General features: G+C 53.5%; 5 protein-coding genes across 5 annotated transcripts; 3 read left to right on the forward strand and 2 right to left on the reverse strand.

Moving 5' to 3' along the window:
• Positions 1–1,503: 1,503 nt before the first annotated feature.
• Positions 1,504–13,781, reverse strand: F5144DRAFT_494218 (uncharacterized protein; the record flags this gene model as incomplete). The annotated part of the gene is made up of 10 exons (XM_066786023.1): positions 1,504–6,248; positions 6,372–6,976; positions 7,051–7,188; positions 7,462–7,835; positions 8,076–9,256; positions 9,315–9,535; positions 9,655–12,263; positions 12,357–12,667; positions 12,731–13,498; positions 13,568–13,781. The coding sequence occupies 10 exons, from the start codon at positions 13,779–13,781 to the stop codon at positions 1,504–1,506; spliced, it is 11,166 nt and encodes a 3,721-aa protein (XP_066640716.1).
• Positions 13,782–14,788: 1,007 nt separating this feature from the next.
• F5144DRAFT_593582 (uncharacterized protein) lies at positions 14,789–17,837 on the forward strand (the record flags this gene model as incomplete). The annotated part of the gene is made up of 4 exons (XM_066790473.1): positions 14,789–15,420; positions 15,919–15,954; positions 16,434–16,689; positions 16,794–17,837. The coding sequence occupies 4 exons, from the start codon at positions 14,789–14,791 to the stop codon at positions 17,835–17,837; spliced, it is 1,968 nt and encodes a 655-aa protein (XP_066640717.1).
• A 757-nt stretch (positions 17,838–18,594) lies between these two features.
• Positions 18,595–20,274, forward strand: F5144DRAFT_270114 (uncharacterized protein). The gene is made up of 2 exons (XM_066783596.1): positions 18,595–19,495; positions 19,549–20,274. Exons 1-2 carry the CDS (start codon positions 18,937–18,939, stop codon positions 20,091–20,093), a joined length of 1,104 nt encoding a protein of 367 aa, XP_066640718.1. The 5' UTR covers positions 18,595–18,936; the 3' UTR covers positions 20,094–20,274.
• Positions 20,275–20,785: 511 nt separating this feature from the next.
• Positions 20,786–22,078, forward strand: F5144DRAFT_270111 (uncharacterized protein). Its single transcript, XM_066783595.1, has 3 exons — positions 20,786–21,405; positions 21,454–21,756; positions 21,814–22,078. The coding sequence occupies exons 1-3, from the start codon at positions 20,854–20,856 to the stop codon at positions 21,991–21,993; spliced, it is 1,035 nt and encodes a 344-aa protein (XP_066640719.1). The 5' UTR covers positions 20,786–20,853; the 3' UTR covers positions 21,994–22,078.
• On the reverse strand, positions 21,814–23,216 carry F5144DRAFT_270123 (short-chain dehydrogenase). Its single transcript, XM_066783597.1, has 2 exons — positions 23,116–23,216; positions 21,814–23,040 (listed from the first exon to the last, which is right to left on the reverse strand). The coding sequence occupies exons 1-2, from the start codon at positions 23,168–23,170 to the stop codon at positions 22,163–22,165; spliced, it is 933 nt and encodes a 310-aa protein (XP_066640720.1). The 5' UTR covers positions 23,171–23,216; the 3' UTR covers positions 21,814–22,162.
• Positions 23,217–23,223: the final 7 nt, after the last annotated feature.

Genomic DNA, 23,223 nt, shown 5'->3' on the forward strand with positions numbered 1-23,223 from the left:
TCACCAAGGCCCTCGGGAAGACCCAGAACAAGAGCCTGAGGATTGTGGCGGGAGCCTTTAAGTCTACCCCCATCCGTAACCTCGAGACAGAGACGTGGGTACCACCGTTGGACTTATACCTAAACAAACGGCTTGCAGATTTCGAAAACTGTCACGGTTATGGCCGCATGCAGCCGGCCGGCGGGGTACGCTGGCAGTACCCCGGTCCAATCATTGCGTACGAACGCACAGCCAATGAAGGAACAGTCCCGTTGCTCATAAAGGGCCGTGCCAAGGGAATGAGCAGGTGCTCATTCTGCTCGTTAAGGGAACTGTGAGCACCCTGAGCACCTTGTGCTCAGGATGCTCAGAGCTGAGGCCCTGAGCACTTTGAGCACCCTTAGATAGCTAGTATATAGTCACTCGTTCTGGAGAGCTCTGGGAGTTCTCCAGTTAGCAATCACAACTACAGTTCGCTACAAGCTCGCAAGCCTACTGTTGAGACAAGTCTATTGTTGTGCACCCTTTGGCTGCACCGAACCTAAGCATCCTTTGCAGAGATTACCTTCACCGAAGCTGAACCCTAACAGGATAGGATCCTGGAGTAGGTTCGTCACAAAAACCGACTCCAACAACCCGATCTGGACGACGGCCAAGGCGGCAAAAAGACGGCGGGGAGCGTTATCCTTACCGCCTGCCGCAAGATACAGCAGAGACTCAGCTCGAGGAGGGGCAACAGGGGCCGACCGCGAACCTTGAGACCTCAAGGGCCCACGGCGGTAGAGAGAGCCGCGGGCACGATTATGCGCTGGACGGGGGGAACCATAGACACGGACAAGGCAGTAGAAGAGGCCTGGAGAGCGAGGTGGTCAAAGGAACGGGACGGCAGAGCAATCACCAGGCCGGCGGACGACTTTGACCATCAGCGGGAGACGCTATTCCGGAACGAAACCCTAAGGAGGCATGACGGTCTCAGCAAGGCGAAAAGCTCACTGCTCATTCAAATCCGGACGGGAGCAATAGGCTTACGGGACTACTTGTTTACACGGGAAGTCCCGGAGGTTCTGACGCCTGCCTGCGAGTGTGGCGAGGGACGAGAGACTGCCGAACACCTGGTAGTGTGGTGTTTAGCCCCACCGTTGACTCGAAGATGGGAGAGAACTGGAATTCGGACACGAGGGGACTTTTACTCAGTTCTACACGGTATCAATCCCACGACTGTACGGCTTGCGAGGAGGATCCTCGACTGGCTGATGGACTCGGGGAGGCTGCCGATGTACAGCTTGGCCAGGAGGCTCGAGCTGGAAACGGCGGCCTGAAGCGCCCCCGTTCGGAGGCCAGGAGGCCTCCTCTCTTTGTATACGTTGACTCACCAGAACGCATCGTTCCTTGATTGTTGGTAGGGGTTTTTCACCCGGCCCGGGAGGGCACGGTTTTCCTGTACACTAAATAGCAGAGGGTCCGGCACGCCCTAGGGCATAGCGGAGTATGAATAATAATGTTAACTAACCACAATATAGCTACCTAAGCTGCCCCCAGCAATCGCGGGAATAGGACACCCCCTCCCGTTGTGGAGCGTTCGAGATACAAAGCCAATAAGGGATCCATGCCCGCGGCTGTTGCGAGTTGTATCCATTCAGAGATTGACACAACCCTGAATGGTTCTCCGTTTCGCCGTCCCAGAATTGACTCAGCGTCATCTGTCGCAATTTCAATCTCTCCCGATTCGTGAAGATACTGAACTTTGGATTCCTGCTTTCCAATGCTTCTGCACATTTCCTCAATGATCATCTGAGCTGTAGTTTCGACCGAGACGAAGTCAAAGTAACCCCCCTTCGCACCCAAGTCGGGCAGTGCATTGGTCTGCCGGGCATATTGAAGGAGGTTGCTCATGAGATCGGTTTTGGAAGTGCCTGATCCCGTGATACTGCTGGGGCGATGTATCCAGACGGGGAGGCCAAAGTCATTGCTCGCATTCTCGAGGTAGACTTCGGATACCCATTTTGAGGCCGTGTAGCCGTCCGCTTCCTGTGACGGAGGATATTGCCGGACCGAACCCGGCCTAAAGATGCTCTGTCCGACCAGCCGCCCAACTGTAGCTGATGAAACGAAGTGGAGTGGAATATTCCGAGGGACACAAAAACGGACGAGTTCCTTTGTTGAAGCCACGTTGATTAACCGAAGACTGGGATATGACTTGAGGAATGACACGTCTGCTCCAACATGCAGGACAACGTTCGCGGTAGAGAAGATCTCCCGGGTCGAATCTTCGCGAAGTCCTAGCTGACGGTCCCCGAGATCTCCAAAGTGCAACGAAACTTTGGTGTTTGTGAAAAGGCTTGGTAACCGTTCCTTGGTATGTCTCACAGCGATGCAATGTATTCGCGTAATTCGCATGTCCGCAATAAGTTGACGGAGGAGTTCTTGGCCTAAAAAGCCAGTTGATCCTGTGAGAACAACTGTGCTGGGAGACGTCAAGTTCCCGGTAGCATGACCAACGGGCCTCCCTACTGCCAATTCGACGACGTCCGCTGAGAGCTGGGTCTCATGACCCCAGTCGATGGGTTGATCTTGCGATTCGCGCGAGGCTCCTGATTGACGGTCGAGAAGCATGGCCATTTGACCAAGCGTCGCTGATTCAAACAGACGATAAATGGGCACTGTGATATGGAGGCGCTCATTAATCAACTTTTGTAAGTCCACCACCGCGAGGGAGTTGCCTCCCGCCTGAAAAAAGTCGGAGTCACTGTGAATTCTTCGGTGCCGTGTAACCTCGTTTGGTATGACTTCTCTCCACAAGCCCAACAGAACCTGCTCCGTTTTGTTGAGGCTGTTAGCCTCCCCTGTCTGGTTATAGGCCGACGATGCCTTGATGAGGATCAAGTCCACCGCTGCTCGGTCAATCTTGCCTGAGATCATGGTTGGGAGTTGGTCGATGACGAGAGTCATGGCGGGGCGCATGTAGAGTGGAAGAGGTAGCTCGTCTGGGAGATTGGCCAAGTAATCATCAGGGGCGGGACCAGCGTCATCGCCAGACAACACCACGAAGGCCACAAGAAACTCTACCCCTGTTTCTGAATCCTCTCTCCGAGATACCACCGACTGAGCCACATGAGGTGACATGGCCTCTATTATGGTGTTTTCAATGTCGACCAGATCAATCCTAACCCCTCGGAGTTTGGTTTGAGTGCTGCCGCCGATCCTGCCATGTAGGAGTAACCCGCCGTTGGGGCTCAGTCGCCCACGATCTCCGGAGGGGTGAAGTGTAACCCAGTGTCGAGACTTTTGGAACTCCGTGGTCCATTGGTTAACAACAAATGCTTTGACGCCCTCCTCTGCCTGATTCAGGTAACCCGCTGCTACTCCAGCGCCGCCGATGAGAATTTGCCCAGGAACGCCAGCAGGGACTGGCTGAAAATCATCGTCAACGACAACCAACCTATAATTGGGCAGGACCGACATCTCCAGATTGGAATCGAGGCTTTTGTGGAAGTCTACCACCCTATCTGCGCATCCGATGGAAGCCTCTGTTGGTCCATAACAGTTTATCAGCTGGAGGTCCGCCTTGGCTAGAGACTTGAATACTCCTAGAAGCGAATTGGTCAGGGGTTCGCCCCCAGTCATGGCGCACCGCCATTGTGAGTCACGTAGTTGCTCAGTGCCATGTTTAGCCCAAGAAAGGTACTCGGTCGGTGTTGCGAATGTCATGGTAACACCTTGCGAGGCAACAAGGTCGCACAGAGCTGTGGGGTCCCGCCGTTTGGTAACGTCCGGGATGACGAGGGTCCCGCCGTAGCAAAGACTGGCGAAGATTTGAAGAATGGAAATGTCGAAGGAGTAGGCCGATTGTTGGAGAACGGTTAGCTCGCCTTCGGTGACTCCCCATCTAGGGAGCGTAAACTCGAAGAAGTTTTGGTAAGAATGGTGCCGAATAACCACACCCTTGGGAAGGCCTGTGGAACCGCTGGTATATGTGATGATGGCTTCGTCGTGTGCCTTGGCTTGGTTTGGCACAAGGGTGTCGTTAGGATGTTGTAAGTTGGAAAGGGTTGACACTTCCAAGATCAGTGCCTTTGAATTCCACACAAGTCCGCTCTGTCCGAAGGTCGATCCATCGACGAGGACAACCTGAGGGATGCAGTCTTGAAGTAATAAGGACAGCCGGCCAATGCCAACGTTGAGGTCCAAGGGCACGCAAGCCGCTCCCGTGCGGAGAACGGCAAGCAAGGAGCACACCCATGCCGTGCCAGGTACCTGGAAAATGCCCACACGAGACCCCTTTTGTACTCCTCGGGCTGCCAACTCACTGGCAATACTGTGGACCTTACGAACCATGTCTGCATATGTGAGGCTTTCTCCGGCGCCATCAGTCAACGCCACTTTGTTGGTGTGCGCTTTTATCATATCGTCAATGCGGTCCACAACTGTTGGTGGCCATCGAGAATCAACCTCAGGGCCATGTCCTTGTGAGATTCCTAACTTGACGTCCTTCTCGGTATGAAGAGGCGGCCAGCAGATCCTAGCTGCAGGGTTATGGGCGAAGGCTTGAAGGAGGTTGAGGTAACTGTTCTGCACCGCTGCGGCACCATCACTGTCGTATAAATCCGCATTGACGGCAACAGTGATGAGACTCCCCCGATCATTACTGTCCACGATGTCCAAGCTAACATCGTAGGCATTCCGGCCGCCCGATACTAATTCGCCCTGAACTTCACATCCGCAGAACGTGGTCGTCTCTTGGATATTCTGGCGGTAGTTCAAAAACGTCTGGAACAATGGCGTGTGGGTAACGGACCGCGGGATGTCCAGCTCGCCAAGGAGCACATCAAAAGGAACACGAGAATTTGTGTAGGCGTTCTCAATAGTCTTTCGGGCATTTAGCAACGCTTTTGCGAAGCTGACATCTGGTGTTTGCCGGAACCGTAGGGGGAGGAGGTTGAGAAAGAGGCCGAGGCTGCGCGTGGTATCGAGATCCTTCCGATTACCATCCGCCACGCCGATACAAAGGTCCTTTGCGAAGGTGTTTGTATAACGAGCGAGCAGCACAGCAAAGACGGCGGCGAAGAAGTGGAACGGTTTGACCTTAAAATGCCGACAGATTTGGAGGATCTGCGACTGCAAAACTTCGTCCAGCCGAGTTCTGACCGAGTATGTCCGAAAGGAGGGCGTGAAAAGACGAGTGTGTCTGTGGGAGACAAATAGTGGGGGTAGAGGTTCGGGGATGGTTGCAAACTGCTGCTTCCAATAGTCGATTTCCTGGGACCATGATCCGTTACGGTACTGTTGTATCTGCCTGAGTGAATAGTCCGGGTATTGGAGAACATCCGATGAAGCTGTGTTCAGGGCACCGCTAAATGCTTTTTCTAGGTCCGAAAAGAAGATTTGGAATCCAATGCCATCTAATATGATGTGATGGTAGCCGAAGATGAGTCGGTGAGCTGTTTCCGAAAAGGAAAGCAGCGCTATGCGGAGCGTTTCTCCCTTTGACACATCGTACACATGTCTCTCAAATTCCTGCACTATTTCCTCGAGCTGGCGCTCTGTCTGAATGGCCGCAGTCTCTAGATGGGGAACCATTGTTGGAAGAATCCCCTGCATATGATCCTTAGTGACTTTGTCGGTGTAGAACGCGGTGCGGAGAGCTTCGTGTCGTTGTCCGACAATTTGAACAGCATTCGTCAACCTTTCGATATCGATGCGACCCTGAAGTTGAACCACCGATGTGATGTTGAATGTGCTGGGATCTTCAGCGAAGGATTGAAGAAACCAAAATCTCGACTGCGCAAAGGAGAGCGGAACCGTTCGTTCGAACATGACCCTCCCGTTCTCGAGTTGAGAGCCTTTGCCTTCCAAGCTTGTATCAAAAGGTTCTGGGGCGTCTTGAAACTCCCGGTTTTGATTATCCGTTTTGGGCGTCATCGTAGGGGAAGGGGGAGTTGTTGCGGTGTTGCTACTTGGGACGGAGGTGGGTGGGCCGCTGGGAGATGATAGCTCGCTTAGTTCTTGGTCCATGGCTGAAGGTTCTGTGATAAGGGTCGTTGAGGTTTCCAATGATAGGTTTTGGGCAACCAAAATGATTTCCCGAACGGAAGGGGCATTGAGCAGTTTCAATATGGGGATCTCCACGTCGAGTTCTGTGCGGAACCAGGACTGGATATCGAGGGCGACGAGTGAATCGATGCCAAGTTCGTCAGGACTTAATTCTAGAATCAACTTTTCTTCGTCGAAACCTAGGATAGTTTGCAGCTTGTTGATGATACCGTCTGTTGCTTGTCAGATAATGGACTGTCAGGAGATTTCTAGGGACTTACTTTTCAGGATTTCGAATTGTTGCTCGCCCGTGGTGGCTGTCGATAGGCGAGATTTCACTGACACACTTGATCGATCCGTACCAAACACAGCATGTTTGTCCGACCCTGTTACCAGATGATGAAACATTGGATTTCTCGCCCACTTTGCCGGGGAGTCTTTAACAGTGTTCTCGAGCCTCAACCCGGTTGAGATTTCGAATGCATCGCCGGAATCTGGCGGACTTGCAAGAACCCCTTCCGCAAAGATCTCGTGGAAATCCGGCTCTGATAGGAAGGAGTACCCGGCCTGATATAATGCCCGCTGTTTTTCGGGGGTCAGCTCACGGGTTATGTACCCAACGCCGACCACGGCGCCCAGATGGATCACTGAAGCAGCAAGGCCCCGCCTCCGCCTCTGCGCGGCTAGGCTGGTCATGAAGGCGTTGGCCGCGGAGTAGGCGCCCTGCCCGGCATTTCCGGCCAAGTAAGCGACTGAAGAGAGGAATACAAAAAAGTCCAAGGAAGGGTCGTCGAAGATCTGATCAAGATGAATACTTCCCTCAACTTTTGGTTTCGTGACTTCTTGCCAGTGGTTGATCGTGAGCTCTGGGAAAATCGCATCTCGCAACACCATGGCCCCTTGGACGACGCCGGCGATAGGCGGCATCGATCCGGTTATTCTCCGGTACACGTTCTGGACGGACCGACTGTCTGTGATGTCTCTGTATCCATGTCAGTTTGATCACGGATCTGAGCCCCTGTAACGTGCGGCGTTACTCACCCATCAAACAATCTCACATTGCATCCCAAGGTGGCCATGGACTTCACCCAACCCCCTTCAATGACAGGGGTCCGGCTGGAGATAGCAATATGCCTGGCGCCGTGTTCCGCCATCCACTTGCAAAGTGACTTTCCCAGGCTGCTTTTGAGACCCACAAGCCAATAGGATTTGTCGGGACGGAAGGCGACCGACTTGCTACTTGGCTGTACTTGGATTTGTGGAGGGGCATCGGACTGCCAGGACACGATAGGCACTCTGTTGGTCGGCATGCGATGTGCTGTGATATCCTGAAGAGTTATGTTGAAGGCATCGGAGGACGTCCATGTCGGCAGCTTCATTGCCTGGTATCCCATCCATGCGGAGCCAAGGTTGTCCGCAACTTGTCGGATGAGGTGTGGTGAGATGTCGGACCGGGCGAAGGCTTCAGTCAGCCCGGGAAGGGGTATTTGTTGGCAATCCGTCGGCAAACATGCCCAGATTGTAGCACCAAGCTCCGTGTTCTCGCCCATGTCCAAAAATATTCCAATGGTCGGTGGAAGTACACGTTTCATCGACCTTTTTGTGTCGAATGGATGGATAAACACCCAAGGGCTCCCAATATTCCCAATCGCCCGGTCAGTGGTGATGAGACCCAAGTCAATACCTCGCGTAGCAGCGATCGTTGCTAAGACATCCCCAAGGTACCGAGGCGGGCTAACGATGAGAATTCCCTTGCCGTCAATTGCCCTGTCGAGGATGGATCGGGCATTGAGTTGTGTATGTAAGGCAAGCAGACAAACGAGCGCCTGATCCATGTCGTTCGGAGCCGGCATTGTCCACGCCGACGGCACCGAGATAGTTGATTTCAGCGAATTCGACAATGCCAACACTCGCTGCCCTGTTTCCGAGAGCCCAACTGAGAGGAAGAAGGCCGAGCCTGCCGTCCACACAGGTTTCATGGCCGAATGAGTAAGCAGAATTTGCCCCCCGAACGCGGAGGCCATCGTCTTCACTTCTTCGACGTGAAATTCCTTGTCCCTACTCACGATACCGAGTGTGCTTTTGGCCGGCGCCGCTTTGGTCAGTTGCCGCCGCACAGAGTTGTACCTTGCATTCCGAGCCTTTGCAAGCCGCATCCGCGGTACCATAACTTGACCATCTCGTACTGTCAACTCCGGTTCAATATGCCAGAGAAAGTCAGCCGGAAGATTCATGCTTTCCCAAAGGCCGTATGCTTCAAGCTGTAAAAGCTTGGTTGCGATTACCTGGCTGTCGATATCCGCTTCTCGTTCGAAGTTAATAACCTGCATCCTGACATGGGGTAGTTCAAGCGCGAGTGTCCTTTGGAGGCCGACGAACATCGCTTTGTTGGGGTTGGTCTCTTGAGCGCCGGCTGTCACCCAGATGGCTATTTTGCTGCGGCTGAAGATGGTTTGCAGGGCCGATAAATCACAACCTTTGAAGTCCCGGAATATCGACACTGCTCCTAGATCGACCATACAGACTACGGTAGATGATAGGGGAACGTTTGCGGTTCCTATTTCATGGAGTGACGGTATCAGATCGACGGTGTTGTAATGCTTGCCGGCGGTCTCGGCCAGTGCCCTCGATGTTGTATGCTCTCCAACTATGATGACGGAACCAAATCCATCTGATTTGAGCGTCGGACTCAGGGGTTCGATGAGAAGCACTACTCGGTCGTCCACAGCTTGTGTGATCATTAACGAGAGAGGAACTGGAAGATCTTTGCTGTGGGAAGCGATGGTGCGGATGCTGGAAAAGCCTGACTTGCGCATAAGATCTCCCCAGGCTGGGATGGGGACGCATGGGGAGAGTTTCCGATCATCCTCGTCTCCAAGCCACCAACCGGGCATGCCTCCAAATATGAGCCCCAATCTCAATGGAGTATTGTCTGTCACCTCTAGTATGATGAGGTAGCCGCCAGGTCGGAGGAGCCTTCTGACATTGGACATGGTGGTCAGAAGGTTACGCGTGGCATGCAGCACCAGCGATGCTACCACCACGTCATAGGCCATTTCGGTAAATCCTTGGTCTGAAACCGGCTTCTCGATGTCGAGGGTCCTGAACATCATTTTCGTTTGATGGGAGGCAAATTGTGCCCGAGCTTCAGGGAAAAAGCCGCTGGAAATGTCGGTGAATGTATACGACTCAATAGCGTGCCCAACAGCCGAGAGGACCGAGGTTGTGGCAGCTCCAGTACCAGCACCTAATCGCGTGTGTCAGCGCGAAGGCTCTGTACAAGCCCAGGGGGGAACTAAACCTACCAATTTCCAAAATGTTGAGGTTAGCAAATCTGTGAGATATATGGTGCATCACACGACTTATCTCCACGAGATATTCCCTCATACCCAAGGCATCTTGGTAGTACTTTCGCAGGAGACCGTTGTTTGTGATGGTTTCGAGAAGGTTCAATTCTCCACGAAGGGCCTTGGGTAAACCTTCACCGACAACCCGAAGAATCTCTAAGTCCGTGTTGGTCGTATGCCTAACATAACATTTGATAAGTAAATTAGCTTGCGGGGCAGGTAGTTCATGTTGTCTCACTTCTGTGCGAGGAGAGAAATACCATCTTCTGTATCCCCGTTCCACTCCCGTCTAACCCACGGGTGTTTGCCACCATTGACACTTTCCAAGCAGTAGTCCGCGTAGTCCAGAAGACGGAGGTGATTCCATGGCAACCCGTTTCTGCTTTCGGCTGGAAAGAGTGCTGCTAACTTTCGAAGATAGAAGTAGGCAACTCTTTCCAACAACAGAGCCAAATCTCGGTAGCTTTGGCAGACAGCGCCGCTCCAATGAGTCTGTAAACCTTGAAGTGTTTCTGGGCCCCAGGATGTTTCAATAAAGAGATTCACATCGTTGTCCAGCGATGGGGGATCCAATGCTACACCGTGAAGACCCTGAAGTTGGAAAATGATACCATTGCCATAGGATGCCTGAATATCAACGTCTCCAACAAACTCCCCGCCGTGGCGAGAGTCGGCGGATGCAGCAAAGGGGAAGGAAGGGTCGGACTGATGAGAGTCTGCCTGCCAGCCGGCCATCGTTACCCTTATCAAGTCGATTTTGATAGGTAGATATACCGAGCGAAGTCTCCCATCACCTGGGTAGCTGTACGCAAGTAGAACAGCCTGCAAAGCACAGTCTAAAACACCAGGATGAGCTATTGCAAATCCATCCTTTCTGGCATCGGGCGGAAATGCGATAGAACCAACCGCCTGGTTCAACTTTCTGCGGGTACCCTTCATGCTTCGGAAGGCTCCTTCGTAACCGTAGCCTTTCTCGCTTGCCCAGTCGTAGAATCTCTCCGGGTTGACGGCCACAAACTCGCCTATGTGTTGGTCCGGATTGGGGACCGGAAGAGACTTCACTGGCCCATGTCGGATCACCCGAATCCTGCCTCTCGCGTTTTCCACCATCTGGTTCGACCTTTTTTCAACAGCCTCAGAGCGGAAGATAAACTCTGCATCCAGCCGTTCGGGATCATCCCCAAGTATTTTGAGAGACAATGCCGTCTCGATTGACGTTTCATTGTCAGGGAACATCATGGCTTTGCCGATGTGAATATCGGCAAGTTCAACCAGTTCATTTTCCTCGGGGTAAAGTTGGGCAATGGCCTCCAGCACAGAGGAAATGTAAGCGGCGGCCGGGAAAACGACCTGGCCTTGGATTCTATGATGTGAGAGCCACGGTTGTTGTCGAGGGCTCAAGTAGTTCCTAAACTTGATCTCCTGCATAGTCCCATCAGGGCATATGGTCCCGAGCAAGGGATGCGGCACATCCCCGCTCTTTAGGAAAGCCTTCGTATACCGCGTCTCATGCCAATATTGGCGATCATGGTCCCACGCGTATGGTGGAAGGCTCTTGAGGACCTTCGGCTGTGCCGCGAATGTACCGTGGACAGATGATTCGAACGCGGCGAAATCGACGGCGGAATCACCGATGATTTTCCAGAGTGATCCCAGACATTCCGCAAGAGCCAGGGCATCGTGCTGATTACGAACCAGGGTCGAGATGTATGGGACGTCGTGCCCCGCGATTTCTCGTAGGGTCTCGGTTGTCGGACGCTGTAGAGCTGGGTGTGGTCCAACCTCTACAACGGCATCAAAGGGACCATAGAGACCCGTTGCATACTCAGTAGCCTGTAAGAAGCGCACCGGTTTGACCATGTTATCGGCCCAGTAGCTGTGAGCCAGAGAGTCCAAACCGATCCTGTCAGCCGGTTCTTTTATCACGGTCGAAATCCAAACCGGGCGATTTCTTGGGGGCTTTTGGACGGATATCTGGGCCGCTTCGAGCGCTTTTGTGTATGGACCAGCAAATTGTTTCATGCGGGGCGAGTGATAGGCTTGGTTGACTTGAAGGACCCGAGCAAACTTTTGTTCGTCTTCCAGAATCTCCTTGGCGTCCTGAACGGCATCCGAATCTCCAGAAAGAGTGACACTCGAGGTGGAGTTGTAAGCTGCTATAGTGATTTTGCCGTGCAACGAAGGCAGCTCGCAAAGCTCTTGGGCGTCCCGGTGGGAAGTGCCAACCGCCAACATTTGGCCTGAAACACTATTCATGTCAAGGAAAAACCCTCGGTAATAAGCGATTCGGATCGCAGACTCGGCCGTGAGATACCCAGCCGCATAAGCTGCGGCAATCTCCCCCGACGAGTGCCCAACGACTGCTGTGAATTTGACCTTGGCAGCCATGAGCAAGTCGACGAGTGCCACTTGCACAGCAGTGCAAAGTGGTTGTGAGATGGCAGCATCCCCCAAACGAGAACTTTCGCGATCTTTGAACAACTCCTCGCATAACCTCCAGCTGGGGGCGTGGTGGGGAGGTAGCGAGTCTAGGGATGCTTGAAGCTTTTGGAAGCAGTTTTGAACAAGTACTGAACCTTTGTAAATCTGCATCCCCATTGTCGCCCATTGTGCTCCCTGCCCGGTAAAAATGGCCAGAATGGAACCGGAAACTCGTGGGTGAGTGTGGGAGTTGAACGGTGTCTCCAGAGCTGCTGCTTTTCTCAACTTCTTCTCGAGTTCGTCTGTTGTTAATGCTGCGAAGGAGGCCCTCGTTAACAGCGTTGACCTTCGAACATTCAAAGTCCATGACAAGTCTCGCAGTATTACTGAAGAGTTGTCCCTGACGAAATCGGCATAGGCAATAAGGTGGGCCCGGAGGGACTTCTCGGACGCGGCAGAAAAGTTGAATGGTGACATCAGAGTGATCTCAGCCTGTGAGCTCCGTACCGATGTGTGAACGGGGATGAATTGCTCCAGAATGGCATGGGAATTTGTTCCCCCAAAACCAAAACTATTTACGCTAGCCCTCCGTGGTCCGCTTGATACCGGCGGCCAGGTTTGGGCCGCCTGAAGGATCTGCAAGTTGCTGTAGAAGGGCCTGACTGTTGGGCTGAGTTCGTTTAGCAGCATGTTGGGAGGTAGAACTCCATGTTGCAACGCAAGAGACGCCTTCATAACCCCAGCAACACCAGCAGCACTTTCTGCGTGGCCGAGTACTGTTTTGATGGAGCCCACGTAGAGCGGTTGTGATCCGCTGTGCTGGTGACTGGCTTGACCGAAAACGGCTTTGTTGATGGCCTCGGCTTCGATTGGGTCCCCAGCAGGTGTCCCTGTGCAACAGTAGCCCGTCAGCGTTGAATATGATCCCCAGCAAAGGAATGGGTGCCACAAACCAGTCCCGTGAGCTTCAAAATACTGTGGCCGTTCAGAGGACCGTGAAAGATCGAGGCCGGATCTTGCATATGTTGTCTTGATAAGTTCGATCTGAGCCTCCGCGCTTGGCATGGTTATGCCTTTTGTTTTCCCATCCTGGTTGACGCCAGTCTCCCTGACAAGGCATTCGATGAAATCACCATCACTTACGGCCCGGGATAACCTTTTGAGGACAAGGACTGCCACCCCCTCTCCACGCCCGTAACCATCCGCATCTTTATCCCACATGCGGCTTCGGCCACTTGGGCTAAAGAGCTTGAGTTTTGTCCCCGCAATGTACTGCTCGGGACTCAACAACAGGTTGGACCCGCCAACAAGGGCGCAGTCCGACTCACCGCTTCTCAAGCTTTGGACTGCTAAATGCAAGGCCACGAGACTTGACGAACAAGCAGTATCGATGGTCATGGACGGCCCGTGCAGGTCGAAGACGAAGGAAACCCGGTTGGAGATGATGCTTCTCGCGGTGCCCGAGGCAAAGTATTGCGGGACGTTTTGAAGGTCCCTCCCAATGATATTGGAATAATCCTCGGTCATGAGCCCAATGAACACACCGGTCCGTGAGCCTTTTATCTTGGGTAGCGGGATGCCGGCGTCCTCGAGGGCGTTGTACGTTGTTTCGAGCAAGAGACGCTGTTGTGGGTCGACGGCATCGGCCTCCAGGGGTTTAATGCCAAAGAATGGTGCGTCGAAGCTGTGAGGATCCTGTGTGAGAAAATATGAATGGCGGACTGTGAATGAGTCAATATCATACGCATACGGGCTTGGATCTTTCATATTGTATTTTAGAAGCCTCTTACCGTTTATCGTCCCGCTGTGGTTCATATCAGGATGGTAAAATTTGCTGGCATTGAAGCGGCTTTGCGGGATCTCGCTCAGAACATCTCGAGGCTGGCGCAGCAGATCCCATAACTCCGATGAGGAGGAAACTCCGCCTGGGAACTTGCAAGCACTGCCGATGATGGCGATAGGCTCGAGAGCTCGATCCCGAGGATCCGTATCATCGAGTGACATGTTTGCAATGGGGTCTACTACGAAATTGGGTTGGTGATAGAGAGGAGTAACGCCGCCGATACAACAACTGTATGGGGTGTGGACCACGCAGCCCAGAAATTGAATAAGACGAAGGCCGTGCCCCTAACGATACCATCCCACAGAGCGACTTTCGTTAATGTTTACTATACCTAGGGATGCAGGAAATCCTCTGCTCACTGCCAGCCTAATCGGAGTTGACATCGGAAGAGCAACCAATCGGCCTGCTCTGTTGAGATAGAATGAAGACACCGGCTGTTTCTGGAGGCCCCACCATGGTCATCCATCGCGCGCATCGTTTGCTTGATTCTCTCTCTCCTTGGCTCGTGAACAAGTTAATAACCATGCATCACTTTTTTCGAAACAGCTTTTTCGATTTCGAAGCAATCCGCCTCCTTGGAACGGCGAGGTATGGAGGTGCCGAGGTCGCCGAGTTCCTCGACGCGGTTGGGCAAATCCAGCAGAACAACGCCGAAAGTTGGGGGGCCGCATGGTTGGAACAGGCACGTCATACCGAAGAGATCGCACGGGAAGCCGAGGCCCATGGACAAAGGGCGGCCGCACGAATGGCCTACCTACGAGCTTCCAACTACACACGTGCCAGCGCGTATATGTTGACAAGCGACGGGTCCGGTGCATCCAACCCTCACATCGTGTCGAGATTACAGAAGACAGCGAGCCTGTTTCGGAAAGCTACTCGACTTTTCGACGGGCCGGTTCATGAGTTGAAAATCCCCTTCGGCGACGATACCTTACCGGGATATCTGTATCTCCCTCCGGGGCCTTGCCGACTTCCCGGTGGAACCCCCCTCGTGGTCAACCTCGTGGGGGCGGATTCGATTCAGGAGGAGATTTACTACACGTTTCCAGCTGCAGGACCGGAGTTGGGTTACGCTGTCTTTACGTTTGAAGGTCCGGGGCAGGGCCTGACCCTCCACGAACATGGGATCCCGATGCGCCCTGATTGGGAAGTCGTGACGGATGCCGCCATGAACTATCTTATGTCCTACGCGGAAGAGCACAGGGGGCTGGATCTCGATTGGGACCGCGTTGCCATCGCCGGCGCTTCTCTCGGCGGATACTTTGCGCTTCGTTCGGCTGCGAGCGTCCGGTTTAGCGCCTGTGTCGCGGTCGATCCGCTGTACGACCTGTACGAATTCGCGACGAAACATGTTTCGAAGCGTTTCTTTGACCTTTGGGACAAGGGTTGGATTTCGGACTGGTTTGTTGACACCTTCATCGGCCTCGGCACTCAGTTGTCCTTCCAGACTCGGTGGGAGATCTTGACAAGTGCCAAGTTCCTTGGAGCAACGACACCAACCGATCTCCTCCGGACGATGCGGCGGTACACGCTTCGTGACCATCTCGACCGGATAAAGTGTCCGGTCCTAGTAAGTGGCGCGGCGGACTCTTTGTACCTGGACGCTGAGGACCATACGGCAGTTCTGTTCCGGGGGCTCACCCACCCTGCCAAGGAGATTTGGGTTGCGCGGAAACCGGGTGAAGGCAGCCTGCAGGCCAAGGTTGGTGCAATGGCACTTTGCAACCAACGTGCGTTCCTCTTTCTTGACAAACATTTTGGCGTCAAGCGGGGGTTGGCCGCAACAATTCGAGAGAATTCGTGAGCATGCCATGAGCAAGCCAAGAAAATGAATGTTACGATTAGCTTGCCTCGCACGGAATGTCAGTCCGCAGCAGCCAACATCGAATAATGATACGTGGAACCCGACAATTCTTACCATCATTGCCATCCTGGGCTTAATATCGTGCCGCCCCGCTCGTTAGGGTCCTCCTAATTCGCAAAGAGTACTTCGCTGTGAACTGAAGGCAAGTCCAACGGCCCAGCCCAGCTTCGACCCACACCACCGTAATATCTGCAACTTTTCGGGTTGGGAACAGTGTGAGAAGCCGGTCGAATGAGCTTCTCCAGCACTTCGTGGACCAGCCCTGTGCCGTACGATCGGCGTGCATTTTACGGCTGGCTCCAGTGTGACGTCCGTCCGCTTATTTCATGTGCAACCACTCCCCAAACTCGCCCGCTGCTGGTTCGTGGCATCCAAACGCTCTCCCCTTATCACAGGCTGCCATTATAGTTCCAGGATGTTATTCCTGGGATGAGAAGCGCAGCGGTGCAACGTCTAACGCAAGGAGCTTGGTAGACACTGGCCCCTGCGGCCGTGAACATGCAGGGAGACCATTGCATTGCATGGGCGGTGACTGTGGCGCGGCAGGCCGCCGGGCGCTCGCTGAGAGTGTCCTCGGGAGTGAGGTTCCAACCGGCCAAAGGCCCCCAAGGTGAACGCGGTAACACGACTGACCATCACATTAGCCAAGTCCCGGCCGTAATCTCAACATTGAAGACTGGCTCCATCTTCTATCTCTGTCCACCATATTCAAGATCATCGGATGTCGTCCTGGGCTGTCAAACTTGAAGCCATTGAGGTGAGGAAAAGTATACGGGGGTATGGAAAAGTCGCGGCATTCTCGAAAGTTTGCCTGCGAGCGCTGCCGAAATTACAAGCTAAGGTGAAGGACCCCGCTCTGAACCCCTGATCTTGAGCCTCCTGAGCTACCTTACTCATCTCATAACCGCCTCAGATGTGAGCGCAGTGGTGCTTCTCCTCGCGGGAATAGCTGTGATCGCTGTCTCCGGACGGGTGCCATGTGCGTTGCTGCAAACAAGACGGCGGAGCCACGCTCCTTGCAACCGTATGCTTCTCCCCGACCTTCGTTTGGTGGAGATTTGGGAACCATCGCGGTCAGGACTCCGCATGCGGCCGCTGTTTCGCTCCCACCCACCGACCGACAACAAGAGACATCAGCAGCTTATATCGAGGTTGAAGGTTTTACCGGTGACTTGGAGGCAATCGACCCAGCCCTCGGCAATACCGTGAGTACCATCCGTGCAAACGCCACACCAAAGCCACTCCCACTCACCCCTACTCATCCCACACCCCTTTCTTACCGACATGCATGAATGCTGACGCAAAGTAGACCCGCCGTCAATCGTCGCTCGGATTTTCACTGTCAAATTTCACCTTTCCCGGCAATACCCAGGAGTCTTCGCATACCCCCAAGCAGGTAGAGCGTAGGGGAAGCAACACTGGGAGTTTGCCGTCCATGTTTGGCGATATGGCCGAGTTGGGAAACTCGGCTGCTGCCGGTGTCCTCCCGTCACCTGCCAGTTTCGACGCACCGCTGACTACGCGGCCCAAACTAAATACACACCGAGAGGCTTTCGAGCTTGGCGCAAGGCTGGCTGACGACTCTGCTGCCCTCACAGAAGGCCAATGTCAGCATCCTGTCACAACGGCCGTCGAGAGGGCACTGGGGGCAACGTCCCAACTCTGTGAAATCCTTCAATGCCTAGCACAGCAAGACGAACCATCTGCTAGAGACACAAACAGCCAGGCGGCTGCGCAGATGGATATGAATGTTTTGGCAAACCCGTTCCTACTTCAAACAGCACCTAGCCGGGCGGAACAGGTAGAGGCATTGCAGCGTAGCGGCGAGAATCCAGGGCAAACGGGGATATCCATTGGTGGCAATGTTTCAACAAGAACGACGCCTCAGCGCAGAGCTCCCGATATATTGCTCGTCACGACGCTAGTAACGGCCTATATCCTTTTAACACGCAACTGGCGGTGTATATTTTCGATTCTTCTCGAACAGCTTGAGTCAGCGTCAGGCGACACGATACGCGCTGGTACTTTGGAGCTCCCAGATGTGCAAATGGGAGGGTTCCAAATCCGCAGCAATCCTACTATCCAGATCCTAGTCCTGCTGGAGTTGACATCCGGTATGCTGTACACAATCGAGACAGCACTGGGACTTACCTACCCGACAAGCTGTTCAGGCGGGAGAGTGAGAGACGATGGCTTAAACTGTTGGGCCGCACTCATCGACCCAGTTGCGGTGTCAGTTCGGGAAACTCTTATGTCCCAGGAGAGGGTACGCACTGGCAGGGAAGAGAGCGCTGGGGGGCTCTCGCTGAGACAAGCCATGGAAAGAATAAAGAGACAACTGGACAAGAATTAGGGACCTGGGTGAGGTATTAGTAGGTAGGTGTCAAAGAACGCACCCAATGGGAAATGGGGTACCCACGCAGTTAACGGAGAAAGGTAACACGGGCAAGGGACTCTCACGTGTTGATCTTACATGCCCGAAATGTCAAATGGATGGGAGGCTGCACGTGGGTAGTTCTTCTACTTGGTATTATTCTACTTCCATATTATCTCAAACTGGCAAGAGGAACGATATATTACGAGCTTGCATGACTGACCTGCCAAGTGATCAATCGGTGGGTGGGTGGACCGCTCTCCGTACCTTACTTTAATGGTGGACCAACCATCAGAATCTTTGTTCCCCAGGGCGGCACGGCAGGGCAACAGCCTCGACCTTCTGGTCTGACGAGCTCAAGCTGAAACGCAGGCAATCATGATGCTGTATTTCGTCCTTGTGGACCCTTGATTTATCTGCCTCGATGGACACCGGTTCCCTTCCTTCTACTGTGCTGCATCTGATTACCATGTCTCCTGGGATTGAGTGCTAAATCTCTCGCGTGGCATGGGGTTGCATCTGGCCCTGAATGCAGGCCGGGAAGGGGGGGCTGAATCCAATTCCGTGTTGGTTGAGACAATCCAGCTTGCGGACTGTCCGGGGCGGTGTCACTCGGAATTCATGCTGTGTATCCAATCTATCAAGCCCGATTGGCGTTTTCGATGTCCGCCAACCGGAGGAGGGGCTGTGCCGCACGCTTCAACATTAAGCGTTACCACACCTCTCCCGTCGTGGCCGTGGGCGTTTGGGGAACACTTGGGGAACACTGACATGGCCGGTGGAGGGCCCAGGCAGAGCAACCTTTTACTGCAGTTCAAACGGACGGCTCAAAGCCAAGATGATGGCAAATTCGAGCCAAATTCCCGGACAGCGCCGCAACACGGCAGCATGCGGAGACGAGGTTTACCACACCTCGCAGGTCCTTTCAGCGGCAATTCGCATTGCTCAAGGCTAACTTGAGACTTACAACTGCCTCACCCATGCTGAGCAGAGCCATACATAAGGTCCAACTCAACCTCCGGTGTGTGGCAGCCCCGCCGTCATCCGTCCAAGCCCCAGATTCCCCAGAATCTCCACAATGTCGACCGTGCCGGCGCCGCAGCCGAATCCCAACGATCCGGGCATTGGCCCCGTGATCTACGGCGTGTCATGGACCTTCACTATGCTCGCCCTCTTCACGGTTTGCTTGCGCTTCTATGTTCGACGCGCGAGCTCCCGTTTCTTTGCCCTTGAGGATTGGGTCATGGCGTTGGCTCTCGCCCTCCAGCTTGTCTATCAGTCTATTCTCCACATCATGTGTACCTACGGCCTGGGAAAGACAGGAGCCAACATCACCCCTGACGAGCTTTTGCATACCCGGAGGTGGATGTGGATTTCGTCACCTATTGCGAACAGCGTTTCGATCTTTGCCAGGTTGTCTGCCATGATACTCCTGGTTAAAATCTTCGGCACCACACACCAGTGGTTCAAATGGTTTTTGATCGGGTTTAGCACCATCATGGTGATCCTTGGCATCATGTCGCCCATTTTTCTGTTCGCCCAAGTGACCCCGACGTCGGCGCTCTGGGATGTCAACGTCGTGGGTCAATACCGGTTCACCCCTTACGTGCAGTACTACACCTCCTTCACTCTTCAGCGCAAGTGCCCCTCTCTCTTTCTCTAAACCACATCTTGCTGACCTCGGCTGTAGTCGTTTTCACCATCACCGACCTCACCTACGTGCTCTTTCCAGTCTGCATCTTGTGGAACCTCAGGATGCCCACACATCAAAAGATCGGGCTCATCCTGGTTATGTCTTTGTCGCTCATTACTATGGGCGCTGCCCTGATCAAGGTGGTGTTGGTCATTATCCAGCTCACCAACGCGCCTGCGGTGGGCCACGGCAATTTGGCCTACTTCAACGGCCTATATAACCTTTGCACCGGGGTTGAGCAGTGTCTCGTCATCATCATGGGCTGCATCCCGGTGCTGCGGTCCATCGCCAAACTCAGCTTCATCAGCACCATCAGCTCCTCATTCAAGCGGAGCAAGTCCAGCATCTCCTCAGGATACTATTTTGGTCATCGCAACGATTCACACGATTCGAACATGACACCTCGGTTGCGGAGGTCCGATGACGGCGAGCACTCGGTGAGGTGCGATGCCGGGGGCGGGGCGAATCAGGAGGGTGAATATATACAACGGGTTGATGGGTACAGCGTGACATACGGGGAACGCGTGCGCGAGAAGGTCTAGTTGGCTCACTTTGGCTGTATTCTTTTGCTTCCACAACCATTCATTTGCCTGCCTTGAGTAGGGCTGCAGGTCTCTTCTTGGTCGAATGTCGCCCAAGGAGAATGATGATTATTTCATGGTATGATGGTGCCTCCAATGGCAGCTCACATCGTGCCAGTCCGCGCTCCGTCAACGTCATGTGGTGGCTTAGTCCACCAGGGCTCAGGCTCAACCCACCAGCCCCAGTCATCGAAGATGAGAAGGGTGCGAGAGATTGAGGAACACGTTCAAGAACAAGCTAAATTTCAGCTCCGTGACAAGTTCAGTTAGTGAATGCCCAGACGGGCTTGCGAGAGGACGACCCAAATTCTTGGCGAAGGCTTCATGCTTGCGTCACCCCCTGAGAAATCGGGTGGGAATTGAGCCGACGGAAGTCATCCTCGCCCCACCACCACCCCTTTGATGGGTCACCAGGAATGTTGTGGCTTTCGCACAGCTGCACGGATAAAGAGGTTTGATGTGAAAAGCCGCTGTGTGCCATCCTATCGCACTCGCACTCGGCTGTGGTGAGGGATGGCGTTGACGAGTCGGTCCCAAATTCAAATTCCAGAATAGCATAGCAACGTTGGTAGCATACGAAAAAGCCTCGAGGCTCTGAACTGAAATTCGTATAAATGGTTTGAGAGCAATGTTAAAAGTTCCAGCTTGTTCTTCAATATCACTGCATTCATCTTGATCTCCCAATACCAAACACACTACACACCCTAACAAACCTTTCAACATGACGACCGATCGACCCCCCGCAAACGCCTTCGTTGCCGCAGCCCGGAAAGTGTATGGCCCTGTCGGCTTCACTAAAGGGTACAACTTCATTTTGTTCTTTATCTTTTGCGGGGCATTCCTGGGCTTCACTCTTGCTCGGTTGCAGTTTCTTGCCCTTGACACAACCTGCATCTCAGGCAAAGACTCAGAAAAGCCTCTCGACTGTTATTATTACACCGAGGGCTCCATCGACAGAATCGGCATCCTTCTGCACCTCGCAACGATTCTCCCTGCGTCACTCCTCACTTGCCTCCAGTTTGTGCCTATCATTCGCCGCACCTTCGTACTTTTCCATCGCATCAATGGGTACCTCATCATCACCCTGACCCTCGTGTCAACCGCAGGCGTTCTCATGCTGGCGCGAAATGCAGTTGGGGGCTGGATGGATGTTCAGATGGGTGTCGGGGTTTTGTCCATCGCCTTCCTCTCCTCACTGGCACTCGCCTTGTACAATATTAAGCGCCTGCAAATTGAGCAACACAGGGCATGGATGCTGAGAGCTTGGTTTTATGTAAGTCAGCATGCTCAACAACGCCGAGGCGAATTCTAACTTCTCAAGGCTGGTTCCATCATCACGATGCGACTGATCCTCATCATATCTGTAATCATCATCAGTGATGACGGATACCTGGTCCCGATGTCCTGCGACAAGGTTTTTAACCTGACAGGTTCACAAAACAAGACTCTCCAACAGCACCCTGACTGTGAGGCGTACTTCTCCGGCCAGAATCCCAACAAGGCCGTCCTTGTGTCCGCAACTATGGACGGGAACGGGAGTAATGCAATGGCCGTGTTGAGTCTTGGTTTTGGGGCTGCGTTTTGGCTTGCCTTTGCCATACATGCTGTCGGGGTGGAGATCTACGTGAGTAATCGAGAACATCATTGAGCACCAGCAATTATCGCTGACGCAATGTTACAGCTACACCTTACTCCGGCCGAAGCAACCCGTTTACGGAACGTATCGTATCAACGACAACTCGAGGCCGGCATGAAGAACCCTGGCCGCGCGGGTCTTACTGCGGATAGGATTGGCGATTCAGCGCTGTGGGAACCCAACGGTCAACAGCACTCGGCTGACAAGGTCGAGGGCGCTAAATGAGGAGGTATAACTGGCACATCCCAACTACGCTAGAGCATGGCTTGGTCTGCACGAGCACGGATATGGGTACTTAGATAATTGCACGGCTGGGGATGAGGGTGAGAAGCAGGGGGGTAAGGAGGTTAATAAACTTGTATTTTGGGCCCCGCGCCACCAAATCGAAATTCATCTACTTTCCATGGAGAAATCCCAGGGATTCGAATTGTCCTTCCTTCCCGACACCAACGGCAAATTCTTTCCACTCGTCCAACAATTGTCCAGCCTTGTCATTTTCCAACTTCAACACCCCCCAGGAATCCGGTCCGAGTGGCACCCGTAGAGGAATAGCTTTCCCAGAAGCTAGAATCGTGTACATGGCTCTGGCCACAGCATCCGCATCAGCCCAATTCTTTGACGCCTCCGGGTCATCCATGTATTGGTCGAGAATCCGTGCGGGCGTATCCGGGGCGCTGTACGCCGGATGTGGCTTGATCTGGATCATACCGCGGCTCAGGTAGTCTGTCTTCACACCGCCAGGTTCGATAAGACAAAAATGTATGTTCCACTCTGGCCGCACTTCCTTTGACACGGACTCGGTGAAGCCCTCGACGGCGAACTTGGCGGCGTGGTAAAAAGCATTTCCAGGGAACCCGGCGCGGCCTCCCATGGAGGATACGTTAAGCACAACGCCGCCTGGTGGCCCATTGAGCGGGTTAACCTCGCGCATCACACGCATCGCATGCCGCGTAACGTGTACCGTCCCCCAAAACATGGTGTCGACTAGATGGCGAGCGGCATCTTCAGTTGCGTTCTCCGTGTCCCCACGCAACGAGTATCCGGCATTGTTGACAGCCACATCCAAGCGGTGGAAATGAGACAAGGCAGTTGCGATGGCATCATCAATAGATTGGCGTGATGTGACATCGACGATGAGTTTGACGACACGAGAGTCATTATCAGGCAAGTATGCCAAATCGCCGAGCTTTCGAGCGGTGGCAGCAACACGACCACCCTCGGAGAGGACAAGCTGTGCAAGAGCTTTTCCGATGCCAGATGAACATCCCGTTACTAGTGTTGGTTGGTCAACAGTGAGACTCCACCACAGCACTTCAAGAGCGACCAATGTGTACGCGCGGTACTTACTGAACCAGACTGCCGCTTCAGGAAGTCGGTACGCTTGTTGGAGAGATCCTTCCATTCTGTGACAGGTAAAATTCAACACAATAAAAACAATATTGTCGCAGTAGAGGC

The sequence above is a fragment of the Chaetomium tenue genome (assembly GCF_020726465.1).
Source record: "Chaetomium tenue strain MPI-SDFR-AT-0079 chromosome Unknown F5144scaffold_5, whole genome shotgun sequence".
Classification (NCBI taxonomy): Eukaryota; Fungi; Ascomycota; class Sordariomycetes; order Sordariales; family Chaetomiaceae; genus Chaetomium; species Chaetomium tenue.